General features: G+C 43.2%; 1 protein-coding gene across 4 annotated transcripts in view; it reads left to right on the top strand.

The window, feature by feature from the left end:
• The window catches only part of LOC124611375 (ATP-binding cassette sub-family C member 5-like), a 515,589-nt gene that overhangs the window by 402,858 nt on the left and 89,760 nt on the right, over positions 1–22,971 (top strand). For all 4 annotated transcript variants that reach the window (XM_047140243.1, XM_047140240.1, XM_047140242.1 and 1 more), the window contains one exon: positions 2,014–2,198. In XM_047140243.1, coding sequence (XP_046996199.1) covers positions 2,014–2,198 — 185 coding nt within the window. The remainder of the gene's footprint in view (positions 1–2,013; positions 2,199–22,971) is intronic.

Here is a 22,971-nt window from a genome sequence, read left to right as displayed (position 1 = left end):
GACAAATGAGGAACATTCTAATGATGATGTGGGCCACAAAAGGGGGAATCCAGTGACTTTGATAGAGGGCAGTTTGTTGTGGCCTGGCACCTGGGAATGAGCATCTCAGAAACGAAGTTGGTCAGCTGTCCATGTGCTACTGTTGTAAGAATCTATGGAACATACTTGAAGGATGGTGAAGCCACAAATAGGAGACAAGGTGTCGGATGTCCACAACTCATCATAGAACATGGAGATTGGAGGCTGGCTCATTCAGTAAAGCAGGATGAGTAGCAGACTGTGGCAGACGTGAAGGAAAAGTACAGTGTTGTTGTAGGCACCATTCAGTGCACATTGTTGAACATGGGGCTCCACAGCAAATAATCCCTAAATGTTCTCATATTTATCCAATGACTATGCCTGTTACATTATAATGGGCACAGGGACATTGAAATTGGACTATGGAACAATGGAAATGTGTTGCTCGTTCAAACAAATCATATTTTTTGTTACACCAGGCTGACGGTTGTGTCCGGATACACCCTGATCAAGGCCAACGACTGCTCAAAACATGCACTTCATCACAGCTGCTGTCAGGTGGGAGTAGTATTATGCTGTGAGGGACATTCAGCTGGGCTTCCCTGATACCTATGATAGAAATTGAAGGCACCATGACTGCTGTGAACTACGTGAACATTATTGTGAACCACCTGCATCACTAATTGGCCATGTCATAAAGTCAGGATCTTGCTAGAATGGTTTGGTAAACACAATACTGAACTCTAGTTTACATCGTGCCCACCAAATTCTCCTGAGCTGAATCTGATGAAACACATATGGCATTCTATAAAGCATCAGGTCCAAGCTCACAATGCACTGGCCCATAATTTATGGGAATCGCGTGACGTATGCATATATACCTACACTCATATACCGATGAAAACCTACCAAGGGCTTGCGGAAACCATGCCATGCAGAATCATTGTTGTATTGCGTTCTGAAGGTGAACCAGCATACCATAAAGCAGGTGGTAAAATGTTTTGGCTCATCGGTGTCGAAATCAGTTCTAGATTTGTTTAGATGTGTGTAGAATTGTTAGGAAAAAAGTTGCTGATTTTAAGAAAGTCACTTGGCCTCCTTTGGTACTACTGCTACTTAACTGTTGTTTTCATTTACTAGCATCCTCAATGCTCCATACACTTTCAGTGCTGTTATATCATCATCTTTTTTTTTCTTGTGTTTGTGTCCCAGATTGATGCAGGATTGGCATGGTTGTTAATGGATTTGACATTGTTGTTTTAAGAGGTGGCCAGATGCCATCATCTTTTTTTTCTTGTGCTTGTGTCCCAGAATGATGCAGGATTGGCATGGTTGTTAATGAATTTGTCATTGTTGATTTAAGAGGTGGCCGGATGTCAATCATGTTTACCTTATTACCCCCCAGGATGGAATATGTGTACCCCAATTGTCTGTATGTTATGGTAGTCATGTGAAAGTGAACAAAGGTTGTTCTAAATGTTTGCAAATCATGTAACCAAGATGGAACACAGGTACCAACCCAGTATTAGCCTAGTCATATGTGAGACACTCCCTAAAAACCACATACAGGCTGGACAACTCACCAGCCCTCATGGTTAATCCACGGGGCAGGTTCAATCCGTGGCTGGTGTGCCTCCCCATTCATGAAGCAGCACTTTAATATGCACAGCTGTCTGGGCCGGCTCAGTACTATTATATCATATTCTCAAGAAATAGCGTATATACAAACTTGCTTCATAAAACACAAAAAATTAGAGCAGAAGATGCACAATAGCTACTAAATATATGAAGGAATAGATCTCGTGTCTCCTTCTACAGCTGATGTAGGTTGTGTATATAGCTTATTATATAATCAGTTTTACCTTTGGATGTCTATTGGGCTGTTTATGTACTTGAATTCCATGATACTTTTATTTTACTGTTTTGCAAAAATATGATAAATATATAAATCAAACACATTTTGGTCATTAGTTATTTGTTTGCTTTTTTTTTTAGTGGTTGCTGTGTGTCTCACTTCCTGCTTTGTAATAGCATTCCGAGATGTGATTCCACCTGCTCTGTCAGGACTGGCATTATCTTACTCGGCTCACATCAGTGGAATTTTCCAGTATACAGTTCGTCTTGTCTCTGAAACAGAAATGCGTTTCATTTCAGTTGAAAGAATCAACTCATATCTTAGGGTAAGTTGAATCTTTTCATATTATCTTGTAAAATTTATTGTTTACAGTTAATGTTTTTAAAAGCTGAGGTGACAACTAGTTGGATTAGTGTGCTCTTGCACAGATCCTATTCACCAAACATGTGTCAGGACAGGATGAGAGTTGGACAACTAGTAAATATAATGATAATTTCCTTCGAACCTTTCACATAGAAATTTGTTAAATTTTAAGGGCTGCTTGGGAGACTTCCAAAGAAAGAAGGGTTGCCTGCAGGCGGGAGCCCATCTCCACAAAGTGTTTATGAAAAAATGAATGTTAGATGAGGTCCATGTGGTGTGAAACTGGTGTCTGTTTACATGCCAGCACACAAGAATATTGGAATTAACTGCTATGGCTATCAGCATCAGTGTCAAAAAAGAGAAAAGCCACAAACGAAAACCTCATGCACCTCACCTTGAGTTATAACCCATAGCAAGATCATGTCACCAGTTGCCAAGGTGAAATTGGTTCATGAAACTGACACTGTCGCAAAGAATAACTATTGTCATATTCTAGAACAAACTGAAGAATACTGTCTGACCAACCATTTTGCACAGTGAGGAAGTACTGTCCACAATAATGTACTGACAAGGGCATGTGTGGCTCATTAGTGATTGTGATATACACAAATACTTTCATGACATTGTTGCCAAATACATTTTCAGCAGGGCTTTATAACTCCCATTCAGTTCCTGAGTTCTGTCTTCCTTTACAGAATGTCATCTGTCTCCATAAAATCAGGTTAAGTATAAAAGGTATTACATTAATTGTCTGTAATTTGTGCTTCTTTTAGCTCACTAATAAGTATTTTTTTCCACTTGCAGCACTTTTCTTTTCCAGTTTAAGTCATCAGTATTCGGATTAAGCTTATCAGCTTCATCTTTCACTATATAGTTTTTTCACTGAGCCTTAATGACACTGTAATGAGGCTATTGCTGGGATTCTTTAAATTTAAAAACATATGGAAGCACCATGGCCTGAGATGCCAATTGTAAAGATAGCATCTGAAATAATGGGTGCCATAGACCAGTGAGAGAATCTCCTTTTCAGTGGGCTATTATTCTGCTCAGCCAGATTTAGCATGCATAATGATGCATAACTAATTGCTTTCTCATTGCCACCCTGCATTTGAGGGATAATGCAGCCTACATGACAGTCACTGACAACATACAAAAGGATAAATGGCTCCTCAAAATCTGGATAAGTTCAAATAGATGATTACATCAACATTTTATTTCATTCTGTCGTAGCCCTTTTGCTTTTTCTGTCTCGAAATCTGCCAGAAAACCCAAAGAGATTCTGGTCATACATAAAGCACACCAGTGGCAAGACACAACCAATACCTTCACTGCGTGATAACAACTGTGAAGTCACTGATGGCAGTGCCACTAAAGCAGAGTTATTAAACACAGTTTTCTGAAATTCCTTCACCAAAGAGGGCGAAGTAAATATTCCTGAATTCCAATCAAGAACAACTGCCAAGATGAGAAACATAGAAGTAGATATCCTCGGTGTAACAAAGCAGCTTAAATCACTTAATAAAGGCAAGGCCTCTGGTCCAGATTGTATACCAGTCAGGTTCCTCTCAGAGTATGCTGATAAAATAGCTCCATATTTAGCAATTATATACAACCACTCGCTCACAGAAAGATCCGTACCTAAAGACTGGAAAATTGCTCAAGTCACACCAATACCTAAAAAGGGAAGTAGGAGTAATCCGCTGAATTACAGGCTTATATCACTAACGTCAATTTGCAGTAGGGTTTTAGAACATATACTGTATTCGTACATTATTAAGTACCTCGAAGAAAATGATTTACTGACATATAGTCAGCATGGATTCAGAAAATATCATTCTTGTGAAACTCAACTAGCTCTTTATACTCATGAAGTAATAAGTGCTATAGACAGGAAATGTGAAATTGATTCCATATTTTTAGATTTCCAGAAGGCTTTCAACACTGTTCCTCACAAGCGTATTCTAACCAAACTGCGTGCCTATGGAGCATCGCCTCAGTTGTGTGACTAGATTCGTGATTTCCTGTCAGAAAGGTTACAGTTCGTAGTAATAGACAGGGAGGTGTTATACGCCCTCTATTGTGCATGAACTATATTAACAACATAGGAGACAATCTGAGTAGCCATCTTAGATTGTTTGCAGATGATGCTGTCATTTACCATCTTGTAAAGTCATCAGATGATCAAAATGACTTGCAAAATGATTTAGATAAGATATCTGTATGGTGTGAAAAGTGGCAATTGACTTTGAATAAAGAAAAGTGTGAAGTTATTCACATGTGTACTGAAAGAAATCAGCTAAATTTCGATTACGCGATAAGTCACACAAATCTGACGGCTGTAAATTCAACTAAATACTTAGGGATTACAATTACAAATAACGTAAATTGAAACAATCACATAGATAATATTGTGGCTAGAGCAAACCATAGACTGTGATTCATTGGCAGAACACTTAGAAAGTGCAACAGGTCTACCAAAGAGACTGCTTACACTACAGTTGTCCGCCCTATTCTGGAATATTGCTGTGTGGTGTGGGATCCGCATCAGGTGGGACTGACAGATGACATTGAAAAAGTACAAAGAAGGGCAGCACATTTTGTATTATCGCAAAATAGGGGAGGTAGTGTCACAGACATGATACGTGAAATGGAGTGGCAATCATTAAAACAAAGGCGATTTTCGTTGCGATGGGATCTTCTCATGAAATTTCAATCACCAGTTTTCTCTTCCGATTGCGAAAACATTCTGTTGGCACCCACCTACATAGGGAGAAATGATCATCACGATAAAATAAGATAAATCAGGGCTCGCACAGAAAAATTTAAGTACTCGTTTTTCCTGTGTACTGTTTGAGAGTGGAACAGTAGAGAGACAGCATGAAGGTGGTTTACTGAATCCTCTGCCAGGCACTTTATTGTGAATATCAGAGTAATCACGTAGATGTAGATGTGTTGTTTATCAATCTTTTGGATTTGTCTTTTTATCTTATTCTTACTTCTACACAAGTCAGAACTGTACACTGCCTGTGTTTGTGCCATGTGAAATAACAATATCTTTCTTCCCAAAATCGTCAGTGCTTTGATACAAATAAGCATCTATCCGGCCAGCATACTCTATGCTTCAAATGTACTTGATTGTTATTCAGACATACTTCTACACAAGTCAGAGCTGTACACTGCCTGGGTTTGTGCCATGTGAAATAACAATATCTTTCTTCCCAAAATCGTAAGTGCTTTGATACAAATAAGCACCTAACTGGCCAGCATACACTATGCTTCAGATGTACTTGATTGTTATTCAGACATTTGTTCCTTGTAATTGGATCAACCAGGCATGTTCCCTCATTAACACCTTATCATTTAACTTTATGCAGATATTCTCTCAGCAGTGATAACTACCTTCTTTTTATTTTTTACTTTGGCATTGAGATATGTGGCTGAGCTAAAGTTCAGGAAAGTGCATTTCTTTCATTAATATGTACAGTATGGTGAATGATTCCATGCAGTTGAATTTCTTGTGTTCATAAATTGGAGATGCCTTGGAAACTGCAAATGAAAGCATTTCCTAATATAGCATCAAATTTCATAATATAGCGTCTAAGTCTTTCTTGTACTTGTGATTTTTTATCTCCCATTATGTAATTCAAATTTATTTCTCTGCAAACAGATAGGATGTATAAAATTTCTTCCTAATCCACTGACTACAGCACAATGAGTTCATATTTTCCCTTTCAATGGAAGATACAGAAAACACACCAACTTGATCATATAAATAGGTGAGAAATTTTGAGAGCTTTCTATAGCTTTCCTGGTTAAATTTATGTTCGCTACATGGGCTATTGGACTTGCCTTTGCTACTAGGAGCATGCAGTAGAGGCTAGGCTGCTTCTGTTTGCATTTCCATATTAAGGCAGCAGTGTGACATACTCCTTCCATTTCTTGACAATCGCAGTACACATCATGGTCCATAAATCGCAATTCGTACCCAAAAATTCCTGAGCTTTTTGTAGAGTCCAGCTACACTGTTGCACTGAGCTTCTGCAGCAGAAATGCATCTGGTGCTCTGAACTTTGTGCGACAGCGGCATGAACTGTTTGGATTCCTTTGGTAGTAATGCAAACCTGACTGTTTCTTGCAATGTATCATATGCAGCCCATTTAATCTCCCCTCCATTGCAAGATTTAGACCTTCTCGCAAATACAACTGCAGGTATTTCAGCTTTGTTAATGATGCATTATTTTACTCTCTCCTCTCTCTCTCTCTCTCTCAACACATACACTTTACCAAAAACACATTGAATACGGGTGGCGAAGGTCTGAAATTGTTCATCATGTTATTGTTAAAGTGTAGACAGTTTGTCATTACATCTAGTTAATCTTTTATTATCTCTGTATCTCCATGGAACCAGCACATATTTCAGCTTTCTGCTGACTCGAAATAGGTTGGAACCTTTCCTGTCAGCTTCAGTGTTTTTAAATTTAACTGGCATACATTATTTCAGTGGCACATCTCACCAACATCCTTGTTGTTCTGTCAAACGGTACTAACATTTTTCCCAAACTTTCCCAAGAGGGAAAACGTAACATAAGGTCAAGAACCTGATAACACCAAATACTTGTGACACTGCAGCACAGGCACATTAATAAATGCATAACATTTTCTCTCAGCCTTCTGCAAAGGTGCTCCAGGCACTTCTGCAAGACTTAATTTTCAACTCACAACAGCAGCCATTGAGGAAACAGGGTGCAACCAACTGCAGATTGTGGTGCACATTGGAACAAATGATGCTTGTCGTATGGACTCCGAAGTCATTCTTGGATCATTCCAGTGACTGGCAGAGAAGGTTGAGAAGATCAGCCTTGCATGTGGAGTTTCAATGAAGCTCATATTTTGCAGCATTGTCCCCAGAACTGATTGTGGCACTTGTTTCTGAGTTGAGGGGAACGACGGAATCAGAGACTTCAAAAGTTCTATGACAAGTTAGGCTGCAACTTCCTGGGCTCGCACCATTGGGTCAAGAACTGTAGGGTCCACATAAAAAGGTCAGGTATGCACTACACATCAGAGGCTGCTACTCAGGTAGCTGGCTGTGTGTGAGGTGCACACAAGGGTTTTTTAGATTAGGCAACTCTCCAACCAACCCAGATAATGATGGCTGTAGGAAATCTACAAGTATCAGTGTAAGATTGAAAGAAATGCCACCCACAGATGAGAGTATTAAATTCCTAATGGTAAACTGCTGAAGCATTCACAACAAAGCCCATAGTTTGAAGCACTCATGAAAAACAATGAAGCTCTAATAATACTAGGTACAGAAAGCTGGTTGAAACCTGAAATTGGTAGCAGTGAGATATTTGGGGAAAATTCGAGTATATATTGAAGGGGTAGGCAAATGTGAAATGGAGGTGGTGTGTTTGTCACACTAGACAAGAAACTCAGATCCACCAAGACAGAAGGTGAAGCTGCATGTGATATTGTTTGAGCAAGACTCATCTCCTGATGTAAATGATAACTTTAGAGAAAAACTCTGCTTGTATGTAAGTTTCCCAATCATATACACTACTGGCCATTAAAATTGCTACACCATGAAGATGACGTGGTACAGACATGGAATTTAACCGACAGGAAGAAGATGCTCTGATATGCAAATGATTAGTTTTTCAGAGCATTCACACAAGGTTGGCGCCGGTGGTGACACCTACAACGTGCTGACATGAGGAAAGTTTCCAACCGATTACTCATACACAAACAGCAGTTGACCAGCATTGCCTGGTGAAACATTGTTGTGATACCTCGTGTAAGGAGGAGAAATATGTACCATCACGTTTCCGACTTTGATAAAGGTCAGATTGTAGCCTATCACGATTGCGGTTTATCGTTTCGCGACATTGCTGCTCACATTGGCCAAGATCCAATGACTGTTAGCAGAATATGGAATCGGTGGGTTCAGGAGGGTAATACGGAACGCCGTGCTGGATCCCAACGGCCTCGTATCACTAGCAGTCGAGATGACAGGCATCTTATCCGCACGGCTGTAATGGATCGTGCACCTGTGTCTCGATCCCTGAGTCAACATATGGGGACATATGCAAGACAACAACCATCTGCACGAACAGTTCTATGACGTTTGCAGCAACATGGACTATCAGCTCGGAGACCGTGGCTGTGGTTACCCTTGACGCTGTATCACAGACAGGAGCGCCTGCAATGGTGTACTCAACGATGAACCTGGGTGCACAAATGGCAAAACGTCATTTTTTTTGGATGAATCCAGGTTCCGTTTACAGCATCATGATGGTCGCATCCATGTTTGGCGACATCGCGGTGAACGCACATTGGAAGCGTGTATTTGTCATCGCCATACTGGCGTATCATTCGGCGTGATGGTATGGGGTGCCATTGGTTACAAGTCTCGGTCACCTCTTGTTCACACTGACGGCACTTTGAACAGTGTACGTTACATTTCAGATGTGTTACGACCCGTGGGTCTATCCTTCCTTTGATCCCTGCGAAACCCTACATTTCAGCAGGATAATGCGCGACCGCATGTTGCAGGTCCCTTACGGGCCTTTCTGGATACAGAAAATGTTCAATTGCTGCCCTGGCCAGCACATTCTCCAGATCCCTCATGAATTGAAAACGTCTGGTCAATGGTGGCCAAGCAACTGGCTCATCACAATACGCCAGTCACTACTCTCGATGAACTGTGGTATCGTGTTGAAGCTGCAGCTTTGTTAGTGGTAGGCATGATAAGACATCATGTGAAACATTACTAACTGCTTTCTCTGAAAACTACCTAGAACTGATGGTTCAGAACCCCACTCATGATGGAAATATATTGGATCTAATGGCAACAAATAGATTTGACAGTCTCTTTAAGTCTGTCCTCATCAAAACTGGTAGTAGTGCCCATGATGCGAGTGTGGCAACAATGATTACCACAGTACAAAGGACAACTGAAATAAGCAGAAATATGAATATGTTCAACAAACTAGACAAAAAATCAGTAATGTCGTATCTCAATAAGGAACGTGAAACTTATAGCACAGGTCAGGAGCATGTAGAGAAACTCTGGCTCACATTTAAAAGAATATTTGACCACACATAGGACAGATATGTATCCAGTAGAACAACTCATAATGGGAGGGAACCTCCGTGGTATACTGTGACAGTAAGAAACTTCTAAAGAAACACAGATTACTGCATAATAGGTTTAAAATAATGGATGTGGCTATAGAAAGAAAAATGCTGAATGAAACACGTTTGGTTGTCAGGAGAGCAATTTGTCATGCCTTCAATGGCTACCGCAGCAGAATATTGTCAAGTAATCTTTCACAGAACCCAAAGAAATTCTGGTCATATGTAAAGGCTGTTAGTGACACCAAAGTTAGTGTCCAGTCCCTAGCGAAAGAGATAGGAACTGAAATTGAGGGTAGCAGAGCAAAAGCTGAAATGCTTAACTCTGCTTTCAAATGTTCCTTTACAAAGAAAACCCAGGAGAGTTGCCTCATACCATTGAAAAGATGAATGAAATAAATATTAGTGTCAGTAGAAATGAGAAACAGCTGAAATCATTAAAACTGAACAAAGCTTCAGGCCATGATGGAATCCCTGTCAGATTCTATACTGAATTTGCGGAGTTAGCCCATCTTCCCAATATAATCTATCCTAGGTCTCTTGAACTGCAGACTGTGCCCAGTCCTTGCAAAAAAGGTGCAAGTCACACCTGTCTGCAAGAAGTGATCCACAAACTACCATCCAATATCCTTGACACTGATTAGTTGTAGAATCTTAGAACACATTCTGAGCTCAGACATAATGACATATCTTGAAGAGAATGATCTCCTCAATGTCAACTAGCATGGTTTTCAAAAACATCAGTCATGTGAAACCACACTCACACTTTTCTCACAACCTATTGAAAGCTTTGGATCAAGACAACCAGGTAGATGCAGTGTTTCTTGATTTCCAAAAAGCATTTGCCTCAGTACCACGCCTATGCTTATCATCAAAAGTATTATCATATGGGGCATCAAGTGAAATTTGTGACTGGATTGAGGACTTTTTGGCAGGGAGGACAGAGCATGTTGTCTTGGATGGAGAGTCATCATCAGATGTAGAACTAACTTCAGGTATGCCCCAGGGAAATGTGTTGGGACCCCTGCTCTTCATGTTTTATGTTAATGCTCTTGTAGACAGTATTAATTGTAAAATCAGGCTTTTTGCAGATTAAACAGTTATCTATAACAAAGTACTATCTGAGAGAAGCTGCATAAATATTCAGTCAGATATTGATAAGATTTCAACTTGATGCAGAGGTTGGCACCTTTCTCTAAATGTTCATAAATGTAAAATTTTACACTTCACAAAATGTAAGAACATAATGTCCTATGATAATAATATCTGTGAGTCACTGTTGGAATCAGCCAACTCATACAAATACCTGGATGTGACACTTTGTAGGGATACGACATAGAATGATCACATAGATTCAGTCATGGGTAAAGCTGGTGGTAGACTTCAGTTTATTGGTAGAATCCTAGGGGAAGTGCAATCAATCTACAAAAGAGATTGCTTACTAATCACTTGTGTGACCCATCTTAGAATATTGCTCAAGTGTGCGGGACCCATACAAGATAGGACTAACAGTTGATACTGAATGTATACAGAGAAGGTCAGCATCTATGGTTACAAGTTTGTTTAACCCACGGGAGACTGTCACAGAGTTACTGAAGGAACTGAAACAGCAGACTCTTGAAGACAGACGTAAACTAACCCAAAAAAGTCTATTAACAAAGTTTCAAGAACCAGGTTTAAATGATTATGCTAGGGATATACTACAATCCCCCATGTGTCACTCACAAAGGGATCATGAAGATAAGATAAGAATAATTGCTACACTTGTGGAGGAATTTAAACAATAATTCTTCCCATGGTCCACATGTGAATGGAACAAGGAGAAACCCCAGTACCTGGTAAAATGGGACATACCCTCTGTCGTACACCTCTCAGTGGTTTGTAGAGTATAGATGTACATTTTGATGAAACTTCCTGGTGGATTAAAACCGTGTGCCGGACTGAGACTCGAACTTGGGCACACAGTTTTAATCTACCAGGAAGTTTCATATCAGTGTACACTCCGCTGCAGAGTGAAAATCTCATTCTGGATACATGTAGATGATTGAGCCTCTGTCAAAGGGCATTACACTGGAACTTCCTGGTTGTTGCTCCATGCTGTTTGTGCCCTGGTTATTGGTGGAGTATAATTATACAAAACAACTGCAAAAGAAAAGGAAAGTCTTTTCATTTCTTATAGCAGTGAACTTGTCTTGTGATGTCTCAGACACCTGCCATCCCTGTGATGGTTGACACTTGTGGCTCGCAATGGCATTGAGATGGTGGTGGTGTCTGCAACTTAAATCAAACTCTGCTGTTGCTGACTGCAAGGCCAGCCCCTGTGCATGCATAGTGTAGCAATAGAGTTACTTGGACCAGCTGTGGCACATGTCAGCAGTTCAGCAGTAGAATACACTAAATTAGCTCCAGGTGTGTACCTCTCATGACTTAAGTTTTTGGCTGCAAGGTGGCAGCTTGGCATATCTCCCTCACAGCCCCATACACATATTTCAAGTCTCATGCCTCAAATTAAATGACAGCATTTCATGGCCAAATCAGAACGAAAAACAGTGAATGAATCACACAGCTGTACCAAATTTCCATAGGTCCTAATTCAAAGGATCTGTTTAGGAACGTTAGGGGGTAGGTAATTAGATCATAGGCAGAAGCTAGTCTTTCTAAATTTCTGGCAGAGGAACAGATGAACTCCATGAGGAGTGAAATTATTTGTCAGCATAGGAGTTGTGGAAGTACTCAAAGGAGCTGTTTTTGTTGGTGTCCAGGAAGAGAAAAGCCAAAACCCAGAATATCAAATATATTATCCCAAGATACACTCCGCAGTGAGTTATGGGACGTTACTGGTCTGAGAAATTGTGGCCATAGCAAAGAGTAGGTATTGCCCTATTCCAGAGTGAACTGAACAGTACTTGTTTGGTCACTCACTTCACATAGTAAACTATGAATTAAACTGGGACTGCCTGCCAGATTAGTATAATTTCTAAAGAAAATGATGAAATTCTGAAAAACTGGCATCATGGATTTATACAGCACACTCGTCCCATGCTCAGCCGTACTTTATTGTGTTGTGACATGCTCTCTTTGTTTCCAAAGTGCCTGTGATTAGAAAGTAACCAGAGCAAATCCTCTTTCACTGGCCAGTGAAGAACTTGATTTTGCGGTGCTGAAATAATTCATTTTCATTGCAGTTCCATTGGAGTATAAGGCCTTAATGCATGACCATGACCATAAAATACACATAATTTTTTATGCTGCTAATGAATCAATATTTCTGTTACAAGTTTAACACTAATAATAGTAACAGGTCACAATAATAGATTTTGACACTGAAAATTTCTGACAGATTAAAAATGTATTCCAGATTGGGATTCAAACCCATAATGTTGCCTTGGTGAATGCTCTTAATGACCAAGCTTTTCAGGTGTGATTCACAACCTGCCCTCATGGCTTCAGTTCTGCCAGGTGTTCTCCCTTAATTTCCAAACTTCATAAAGTCCTCCAGCATACTTAAATGGAACACCATTCCTGTCAGTTTTTGCAAATAAATGGCATAGCCGCTGCCCAGAAGTTGTTTTCAAAATGATTCTTGCTCTCTGCGTCAGAGTGTGCACCCTCAGTATAGAAATGTACAGATGAGGAAACCAATGGTGAGGAAACCAATGGGTAGCCACTCAAGTGTAATTTATGATACTTATATTGCAATACTTGTGATAATAATTTCTCAACAGTTTACAGTGTCGACAAGGAATTTTTGGCCAAAAATAGAACTTTGATGAAATGTTTTTGTGTATATGTAAGAAATTTGATAATTCTTGTTAACAGCTTTAAATTTCGCAGCAAAGTAACAACAGTTGTCCTGTGGTGCTCAGAATAGGAAAAGTGGTAATGTTATTAAAGTGTAATTAAATTTACTAAAATGTTATAAAAGTTGTTCTGTATCGTATTTCTATTTGAGCAGCATGTCACATGTATCATATTTGTATTTGAGCAGCGTGTCATATATACACACTTGTAAAGCTAGGTATTATACCAGCAGTAATGGATTGTGAATCTCCATGTCAAATAACAGTATCAAATAGTATAAAGTACTATTATAGATTACTTATAGAATCTCAGAAACAGATAATGAATCACTGTATAAATGACTTCCTTATATTATATATAAAAACAAAGATGAGGTGACTTACCGAATGAAAGCTCTGGCAGGTCGATAGACACACAAACAAACACAAACATACACACAAAATTCAAGCTTTCGCAACAAACTGTTGCCTCATCAGGAAAGAGGGAAGGAGAGGGGAAGATGAAAGGAAGTGGGTTTTAAGGGAGAGGGTAAGGAGTCATTCCAATTCCGGGAGCGGAAAGACTTACCTTAGGGGGAAAAAAGGACAGGTATACATTCACACACACGCACATATCCATCCACACATACAGACACAAGCAGACATATTTAAAGACAAAGAGTTTGGGCAGAGATGTCAGCCGCAAACATGCCTTCGCCTTAGCCAGATTACGCTCCCATATTCTATTTTCTCAGGCTTGTCTGACATTTGGCATCACCCCCAAAGGCCTCACACTTAAAGTTCACATCTCTGCCTGCAACCCTTCCTTCCATCAGTCCCTATACCAGTTCCAAACTGAACAATCCATTGCCCTCACCCACCTAATCCTTCACCTACACATCAACTCAGCCAATGAACACACCCGTCAACTCCTATCCTTAATAAAAGTCCTTAATCTTTCCTCTCCCACATCCACACCGGCTGTTCAGAGCATCCTCCTACAGGCCAACCGTAAATTAGAACAGCATGCCACCCTCCACCTCAAAAAACTATCCAATCTCCTGGTTTCCCACCTCCGGAAAGGCAACTCACTCACCCTTCACAACCTTTCCAGCAAACCTCAACCTCCTTTCATTGCACACAAACCCAGTCTCTCCCATCTACTCAATCTCCCACTTCCAGCTCCACTCCCTCCAAAACCTCAAAATTCCGATCAACACAATCTGGAACCACAACACCCTAATTCAGTAGTTAACCTTTCCACCAAACCTCTCTCCCAATCCGAAACCTCTGTCCTATCCAAAGGCCTCACCTTCAGCCCCACTCCCAGATTCAACCAAACAGCCCTCGTCAAAGATTTACTGTCCTACACTCGTACTCTCTGCTGGAAGTATCACTTTGCCACGAAGAAGAAAAATGATCCTAATCCTACTCCTAATGATCCGACTCCTCAAGACACCATCCAAATTGAATCCTGCCTGGAACAGTTCCGTCCTCCGTCACAGCGGGACCCACCTCCTCTTCCTCAAAATCACCCTCTCCAAACCTTCCAGGAATTTCTGACTTCCAGCCTTGCATCTCAATCCTTCTTAAAAAACCTTAATCCTACACCCAACATCACCACTGCTGAAGCCCAGGCTATCCGTGATCTGAAGGCTGACCGATCCATCGTCATTCTTCCGGCGGACAAGGGTTCCACGACCGTGGTACTTGATCGTCGGGAGTATGTGGCTGAGGGACTGCGTCAGCTTTCAGACAACACCACATACAAAGTTTGCCAAGGTAACCACATTCCCGATGTCCAGGCGGAGCTTCAAGGAATCCTCAGAACCTTAGGCCCCCTGCAAAACCTTTCACCTGACTCCATCAACCTCCTGACCCCACCGACACCCCGCACCCCTACCTTCTACCTTCTTCCTAAAATCCACAAACCCAATCATTCCGGCCGCCCCATTGTAGCTGGTTACCAAGCCCCCACAGAACGTATCTCTGCCTACGTAGATCAACACCTTCAACCCATTACATGCAGTCTCCCATCCTTCATCAAGGACACCAACCACTTCCTTGAACGCCTGGATTCCTTACCCAGTCTGTTACCCCCGGAAACCATCCTTGTAACCATTGATGCCACGTCCTTATACACAAATATTCCGCACGTCCAGGGCCTCCCTGCGATGGAGCATGTTTGTGTTTGTTTGTGTGTCTGTCGACCTGCCAGCACTTTCATTTGGTAAGTCACATCATCATACACTCCTGGAAATGGAAAAAAGAACACATTGACACCGGTGTGTCAGACCCACCATACTTGCTCCGGACACTGCGAGAGGGCTGTACAAGCAATGATCACACGCACGGCACAGCGGACACACCAGGAACCGAGGTGTTGGCCGTCGAATGGCGCTAGCTGCGCAGCATATGTGCACCGCCGCCTTCAGTGTCAGCCAGTTTGCCGTGGCATACGGAGCTCCATCGCAGTCTTTAACACTGGTAGCATGCCGCGACAGTGTGGACGTGAACCGTATGTGCAGTTGACGGACTCTGAGCGAGGGCGTATAGTGGGCATGCAGGAGGCCGGGTGGACGTACCGCCGAATTGCTCAACACGTGGGGCGTGAGGTCTCCACAGTACATCGATGTTGTCGCCAGTGGTCGGCGGAAGGTGCACGTGCCCGTCGACCTGGGACCGGACCGCAGCGACGCACGGATGCACGCCAAGACCGTAGGATCCTACCCAGTGCCGTAGGGGACCGCACCGCCACTTCCCAGCAAATTAGGGACACTGTTGCTCCTGGGGTATCGGCGAGGACCATTCGCAACCGTCTCCATGAAGCTGGGCTACGGTCCCGCACACCGTTAGGCCGTCTTCCGCTCACGCCCCAACATCGTGCAGCCCGCCTCCAGTGGTGTCGCGACAGGCGTGAATGGAGGGACGAATGGAGACGTGTCGTCTTCATCGATGAGAGTCGCTTCTGCCTTAGTGCCAATGATGGTCGTATGCGTGTTTGGCGCCGTGCAAGTGAGCGCCACAATCAGGACTGCATACGACCGAGGCACACAGGGCCAACACCCAGCATCATGGTGTGGGGAGCGATCTCCTACACTGGCCGTACACCACTGGTGATCATCGAGGGGAGACTGAATAGTGCACGGTACATCCAAACCGTCATCGAACCCATCGTTCTACCACTCCTAGACCGGCAAGGGAACTTGCTGTTCCAACAGGATAATGCACGTCCGCATGTATCCCGTGCCACCCAACGTGCTCTAGAAGGTGTAAGTCAACTACCCTGGCCAGCAAGATCCCCGGATCTGTCCCCCATTGAGCATGTTTGGGACTGGATGAAGCGTCGTCTCACGCGGTCTGCACGTCCAGCACGAACGCTGGTCCAACTGAGGTGCCAGGTGGAAATGGCATGGCAAGCCGTTCCACAGGACTACATCCAGCATCTCTACGATTGTCTCCATGGGAGAATAGCAGCCTGCATTGCTGCGAAAGGTGGATATACACTGTACTAGTGCCGACATTGTGCATGCTCTGTTGCCTGTGTCTATGTGCCTGTGGTTCTGTCAGTGTGATCATGTGATGTATCTGACCCCAGGAATGTGTCAATAAAGTTTCCCCTTCCTGGGACAATGAATTCACGGTGTTCTTATTTCAATTTCCAGGAGTGTATATAATAGAGGGAAACATTCCACGCGGGAAAATATACATTTAAAAACAAAGATGATGTGACTTACCATACGAAAGCGCTGGCAGGTCGATAGAAACACAAACAGACACATACATACACACAAAATTCAAGCTTTCGCAACAAACTGTTGCCTCATCAGGAAAGAGGGAAGGAGAGGGAAAGACGAAAGGAAGTGGGTTTTGAGGGAGAGGGTAAGGAGTCATTCCAATCCCGGGAGCGGAAAGACTTACCTTAGGGGGGAAAAAGGACGGGTATACACTCGCACACACACACATATCCATCTCCACATACACAGACACAAGCAGACATTTGTAAAGGCAAAGAGTTTGGGCAGAGATGTCAGTCGAGGCAGAAGTAAAGAGGCAAATATGTTGTTGAAAGACAGGTGAGGTATGAGCTGTGGCAACTTGAAATTAGCGGAGGTTGAGGCCTGGCGGATAACGACAAGAGAGGATATACTTTAGGGGGAAGTTCCCATCTCCGGAGTTCTGACAGGTTGGTGTTAGTGGGAAATATCCAGATAACTCGGACGTTGTAACACTGTGCCAAAATGTGCTGGCCATGCACCAAGACATGTTTAGCCACAGGGTGATCCTCATTACCAACAAACACTGTCTGCCTGTGTCCATTCATGCGAATGGAAAGCTTCACAGTGTAGGCAGGTCAGTTGGTAAATCACGTGGGTGCTTTCACACGTGGCTCTGCCTTTGATCGTGTACATCCTCTGGGTTACAGGACTGGAGTAAGTGGTGGTGGGAGGGTGCATTGGACAGGTTTTACACCGGGGGCGGTTACAAGGGTAGGAGCCAGAGGGTAAGGAAGGTGGTTTGGGGATTTCATAGGGATGAACTAAGAGGTTACGAAGGTTAGGTGGACGGCGGAAAGACACTCTTGGTGGAGTGGGGAGGATTTCATGAAGGATGGATCTCATTTCAGGGCAGGATTTGAGGAAGTCGTATCCCTGCTGGAGAGCCACATTCAGAGTCTGATCCAGTCCCGGAAAGTATCCTGTCACAAGTGGGGCACTTTTGTGGTTCTTCTGTGGGAGGTTCTGGGTTTGAGGGGATGAGGAAGTGGCTCTGGTTATTTGCTTCTGTACCAGGTCGGGAGGGTAGTTGCGGGATGTGAAAGCTGTTTTCAGGTTGTTGGTGTAATTGTTTAGGGATTCCAGACTGGAGCAGATTCATTTGCCGCGAAGACCTAGGCTGTAGGGAAGGGACCGTTTGATGTGGAATGTTTGGCAGCTGTCGTAATGGAGGTACTGTTGCTTGTTGGTGGGTTTGATGTGGACGGACGTGTGAAGCTGGCCATTGGACAGATGGAGGTCAACATCAAGGAAAGTGGCATGGGATTTGGAGTAGGACCAGGTGAATCTGATGGAACCAAAGGAGTTGAGGTTGGAGAGGAAATTCTGGAGTTCTTCTTCACTGTGAGTCCAGATCATGAAGATGTCATCAATAAATCTGTACCAAACTTTGGATTGGCAGGCCTGGGTAACCAAGAAGGCTTCCTCTAAGCAACCCATGAATAGGTTGGCGTACGAGGGGGCCATCCCGGTACCCATGGCTGTTCCCTGTAATTGTTGGTATGTCTGGCCTTCAAAAGTGAAGAAGTTGTGGGTCAGGATGAAACTGGCTAAGGTAATGAGGAAAGAGGTTTTAGGTAGGGTGGCAGGTGATCGGTGTGAAAGGAAGTGCTCCGTCGCAGTGAGGCCCTGGATGCGCAGAATATTTGTCTATAAGGAAGTGGCGTCAATGGTTACAAGGATGGTTTCTGGGGGTAACGGATTGGGTAAGGATTCCAGGCGTTCGAGAAAGTGGTTGGTGTCTTTGATGAAGGATGGGAGACTGCACGTAATGGGTTGAAGGTGTTGATCTACGTAGGCAGAGATACGTTCTGTGGGGGCTTGGTAACCAGCTACAATGGGGCGGCCGGGATGATTGGGTTTGTGAATTTTAGGAAGAAGGTAGGGGTGTGGGGTGTCGGTGGGGTCAGGAGGTTGATGGAGTCAGGTGAAAGGTTTTGCAGGGGGTCTAAGGTTCTGAGGATTCCTTGAAGCTCCGCCTGGACATCAGGAATGGGATTACCTTGGCAAACTTTGTATGTGGTGTTGTCTGAAAGCTGACGCAGTCCCTCAGCCACATACTCCCGACGATCAAGTACCACTTTCGTGGAACCCTTGTCCGCCGGAAGAATGACAATGGATCGGTCAGCCTTCAGATCACGGATAGCCTGGGCTTCAGCAGTGGTGATGTTGGGAGTGGGATTAAGGTTTTTTAAGAAGGATTGAGAGGCAAGGCTGGAAGTCAGAAATTCCTGGAAGGTTTGGAGAGGGTGATTTTGAGGAAGAGGAGGTGGGTCCCGCTGTGACGGAGGAGGGAACTGTTCCAGGCAGGGTTCAATTTGGATAGTGTCTTGGGGAGTTGGATCATTAGGAGTAGGAATAGGATCATTTTTCTTCGTGGCAAAGTGATATTTCAAGCAGAGAGTACGAGTGTAGGTCAGTAAATCTTTGACGAAGGCTGTTTGGTTGAATCTGGGAGTGGGGCTGAAGGTGAGGCCTTTGGATAGGACAGAGATTTCGGATTGGGAGAGAGGTTTGGAGGAAAGGTTAACTACTGAATTGGGGTGTTGTGGTTCCAGATTGTGTTGATTGGAATTTTGAGCTTTTGGAGGGAGTGGAGCTGGAAGTGGGAGATTGAGTAGATGGGAGAGACTGGGTTTGTGTGCAATGAGAGGAGGTTGAGGTTTGCTGGAAAGCTTGTGAAGGGTGAGTAAGTTGCCTTTCCGGAGGTGGGAAACCAGGAGATTGGATAATTTTTTGAGGTGGAGGGTGGCATGCTGTTCTAATTTGCGGTTGGCCTGTAGGAGGATGCTTTGAACAGCTGGCGTGGATGCGGGAGAGGAAAGATTGAGGACTTTTATTAAGGATAGGAGTTGACGGGTGTGTTCATTGGCTGAGTTGATGTGTAGGTGAAGGATTAGGTGGGTGAGGGCAATGGATTGTTCAGTTTGGAACTGGTATAGGGACTGATGGAAAGAAGGGTTGCAGCCAGAGATGGGAACTTTAAGTGTGAGGCCTTTGGGGGTTATGCCAAATGTCAGGCAATGCTCTAAAAACCTGGGTGAACTACAAACAATAAATGAGTACTGTAAGGATAATCTTTCATCAGAAGCATAGGTCCAGATGTGATGATGTGCTGCAACACTTTAGCTCTCTCTCTCTCTCTCTCTCTCTCTCTCTCTCTCTCTCTCTCTCTCTCTCTCTCTCCCCTCTTTCTCCCCTCCCCTCTCCCTCTCTTGCTGTGTGTGTGTGTGTGTGAGAAAAAGAGCCGTGTTCATACATTGGTGACAGTAGACTCATTCTGCAGTTGGCCTCAAATGATGGTTCTCTAAATTTACACAACAGACCTTGTGAAAAGAGCTTCATTTTCCCTAGAGGGATTCTTGTTTGAGCTGATTGAACCTACCAGCAACAAATCTAGCAGCACTCCTCTGAATTGCTTCAGTGTCTTCCATTAATTCAACCTGTTGTGGGTCCCAAACACTCAAACTGTATTCAAGAATTTGTTTCACTAGTTTTTCTATATGCTGCCTCCCGCAGTAAAATGAAGTCAAACATTTGCCTTCCATACTGCCAACCTGACGTACTCATTCTATTTCATATCACTTCTCAATGTTATGCCTAGATACACACATCAAAAAAAGCTTTGCATCACCTTGATTCTGAGAGTTATGGAACATGCACAGAAAATTGGAATAGAGATCAACATAAACATCATTTTTGCTCTTTTTATTGCCGATGAAGACCATACATTGCATATTGTACCACCATACAGCGAGACCTTCAGAGGTGGTGGCCCAGATTGCTGTACACACCCGTACCTCTAGTACCCAGTAGCACATCCTCTTGCATTGATGCATGCCTGTATTCATCGCAGCATACTATCCACAAGTTCATCAAGGCACTATTGGTGCAGATTGTCCCACTCCTCAACAGCGATTCGGCATAGACCCCTCAGAGTGGTTGGTGCGCCATGTCATCCATAAACAAACCTTTTCAATGTATCCCAGGCATGTTCGATAGGGTTCATGTCTGGAGAACATGCTGGTCACTAGTCGAGCCATGTCATTATCCTCAAGGAAGTCATTCATAAGATGTGAACAATGGGGGGCGCAAATTGTTGTCCATGAAGACAAATGCCTTGCCAACATGCTTCGGATATGGTTGCGCTATCGGTCGGAGGATGGCATTCACATATTGTACAGCTGTTACGGCGCCTTCCATGACCACCAGCGGCGTACATCAGACCCACGTAGTGCCACCCCAAAACAGCAGGGAACCTCCACCTTGCTGCACTTGCTGGACGGTATGTCTAGGGCATTCAGCTTGTCTGGGTTGCCTCCAAACACGTCTCTGATGATTGTCTGGTTGAAGCCATATGCGACACTCACCGGTGAAGAGAACATGATGCCAATCCTGAGCAGTCCATGTAGCATGTTGTTGGGCCCATCTGTACTGTGCTGCATGGTGTCGTCATTGCAGAGATGGACCTCACCATGGATGTCAGGAGTGAAAATGCACTTCATGCAACCTATTGCACACAGTTTGAGTCATAACATGACGTTGTGTGGCTGCACAAAAAGCATTATTCAACATGGTGGCATTGCTGTCAGGGTTCCTCCAAGCCATAATCCGTAGGTAGCGGTCATCCACTGCAATAGTAGCCCTTGGGCGTCCTGAGTGAGGCATGTCATCAACAGTTCCTGTCTCCCTGTATCTCCTCCATGTCCGAACAGCATCGCTTTGGTTCACTCTGGGACACCTGCACACTTCCCTTGTTGAAAGCCCTCCCTGGCACAAAGTAACAATGCGGACGCGATCAATATTGACCGTCTAGGCATGGTTGAACTACAGACAACATGAGCCATGTACCTCCTTTCTGGTGAAATGACTGGAACTGATCGGCTGTCATATCCCTTCCGTCTAATAGGTACTGCTCATACATGGTTGTTTAAATCTTTGGGTGCGTTTAGTGACATCTCTGAACAGTCAAAGGGACTGTGTCTGTGATACAATATCCACAGTCAACTTCTATCTTCAGGAGTTCTGGGAACCGGGGTAGTGCAAAACTTTTTTTGATGTGTGTATTTAATCAGAGTGACTGTGCCAAAATGACCCTATTAATGCTGTATTCGAACATTACATGATTGTTTTTCATACCCATCAGCATAACTTAAAATTTTCTACATTGTTTTTCATACTCATCAGCATAGCTTATAATTTTCTACATTTGGAGAAAGCTGCTATTCATCACACCAACAAGAAATTTTGTGTAAGTCATCTTGTATATTTCTGCAGTCACTCAACAACAACATCTTCCTGTATGCTCCAGCACATCACCAAACAGCCATGAATTGCAGCTCACCCTGTCGGTCAGGTCAGTTATGTGCATAGAGAATAAAAGGAATCCTATCACACTTCCCTGAAGCAGTCCTGATCGTACCCTCATCTCTGATGAATGCTTATCTTTGAGGACATAGTCCAGGGAATCTACATGACAAAAGGGCAAGCTGAGTTTCGCACAAGTGACACTTTCTAAATCCATGCTGATTTGTGATCAGAAGCTCTTCTGTATCAAGGAAATGTATTATATTCAAACTCAGAACGTGTTCAAGAATTCTGCAGTAAACTGATGTTCAGAATATTCATCAGTTGCTATGGGAGTCAATTTCTTTACCTTTCTTATGTAGAGAAGTCACTTGCATTTTATCCAGTTGCTTGGGATTTTTCACTATGCGAGTGATTCACAATAAGATACCACAGAATTGAGATTACATCTTGACTTTGTGACTTATGCATTTTCAACTCTTTCATTTGCTTTTCTACATCGTGGGTGCCAATTTCAGTGTCCTCCACATGGGAGTCTGTATGACAGTCAGATGGTGGTATGCTTGTGTGATCCTCCTGCGTGAATGATTTCTTAAACACAGCTTTCCTTTTACTCTCTTCTATTGCCACTCTAAACTGATTTATGAGTGACTGGGCAGAATCCTTCCGCCCACTTAGTGACTATAGATATGACCAGAATTTTTTCATGTGCATGGCAAGATCTTTCACTAAGGTA

The sequence above is a fragment of the Schistocerca americana genome, chromosome 1 (assembly GCF_021461395.2).
Source record: "Schistocerca americana isolate TAMUIC-IGC-003095 chromosome 1, iqSchAmer2.1, whole genome shotgun sequence".
NCBI classification, from domain to species: Eukaryota; Metazoa; Arthropoda; class Insecta; order Orthoptera; family Acrididae; genus Schistocerca; species Schistocerca americana.
The sequence above is the reverse complement of the archived record's forward strand: the minus strand, read 5'-3'. Positions and strand labels throughout refer to the sequence as shown.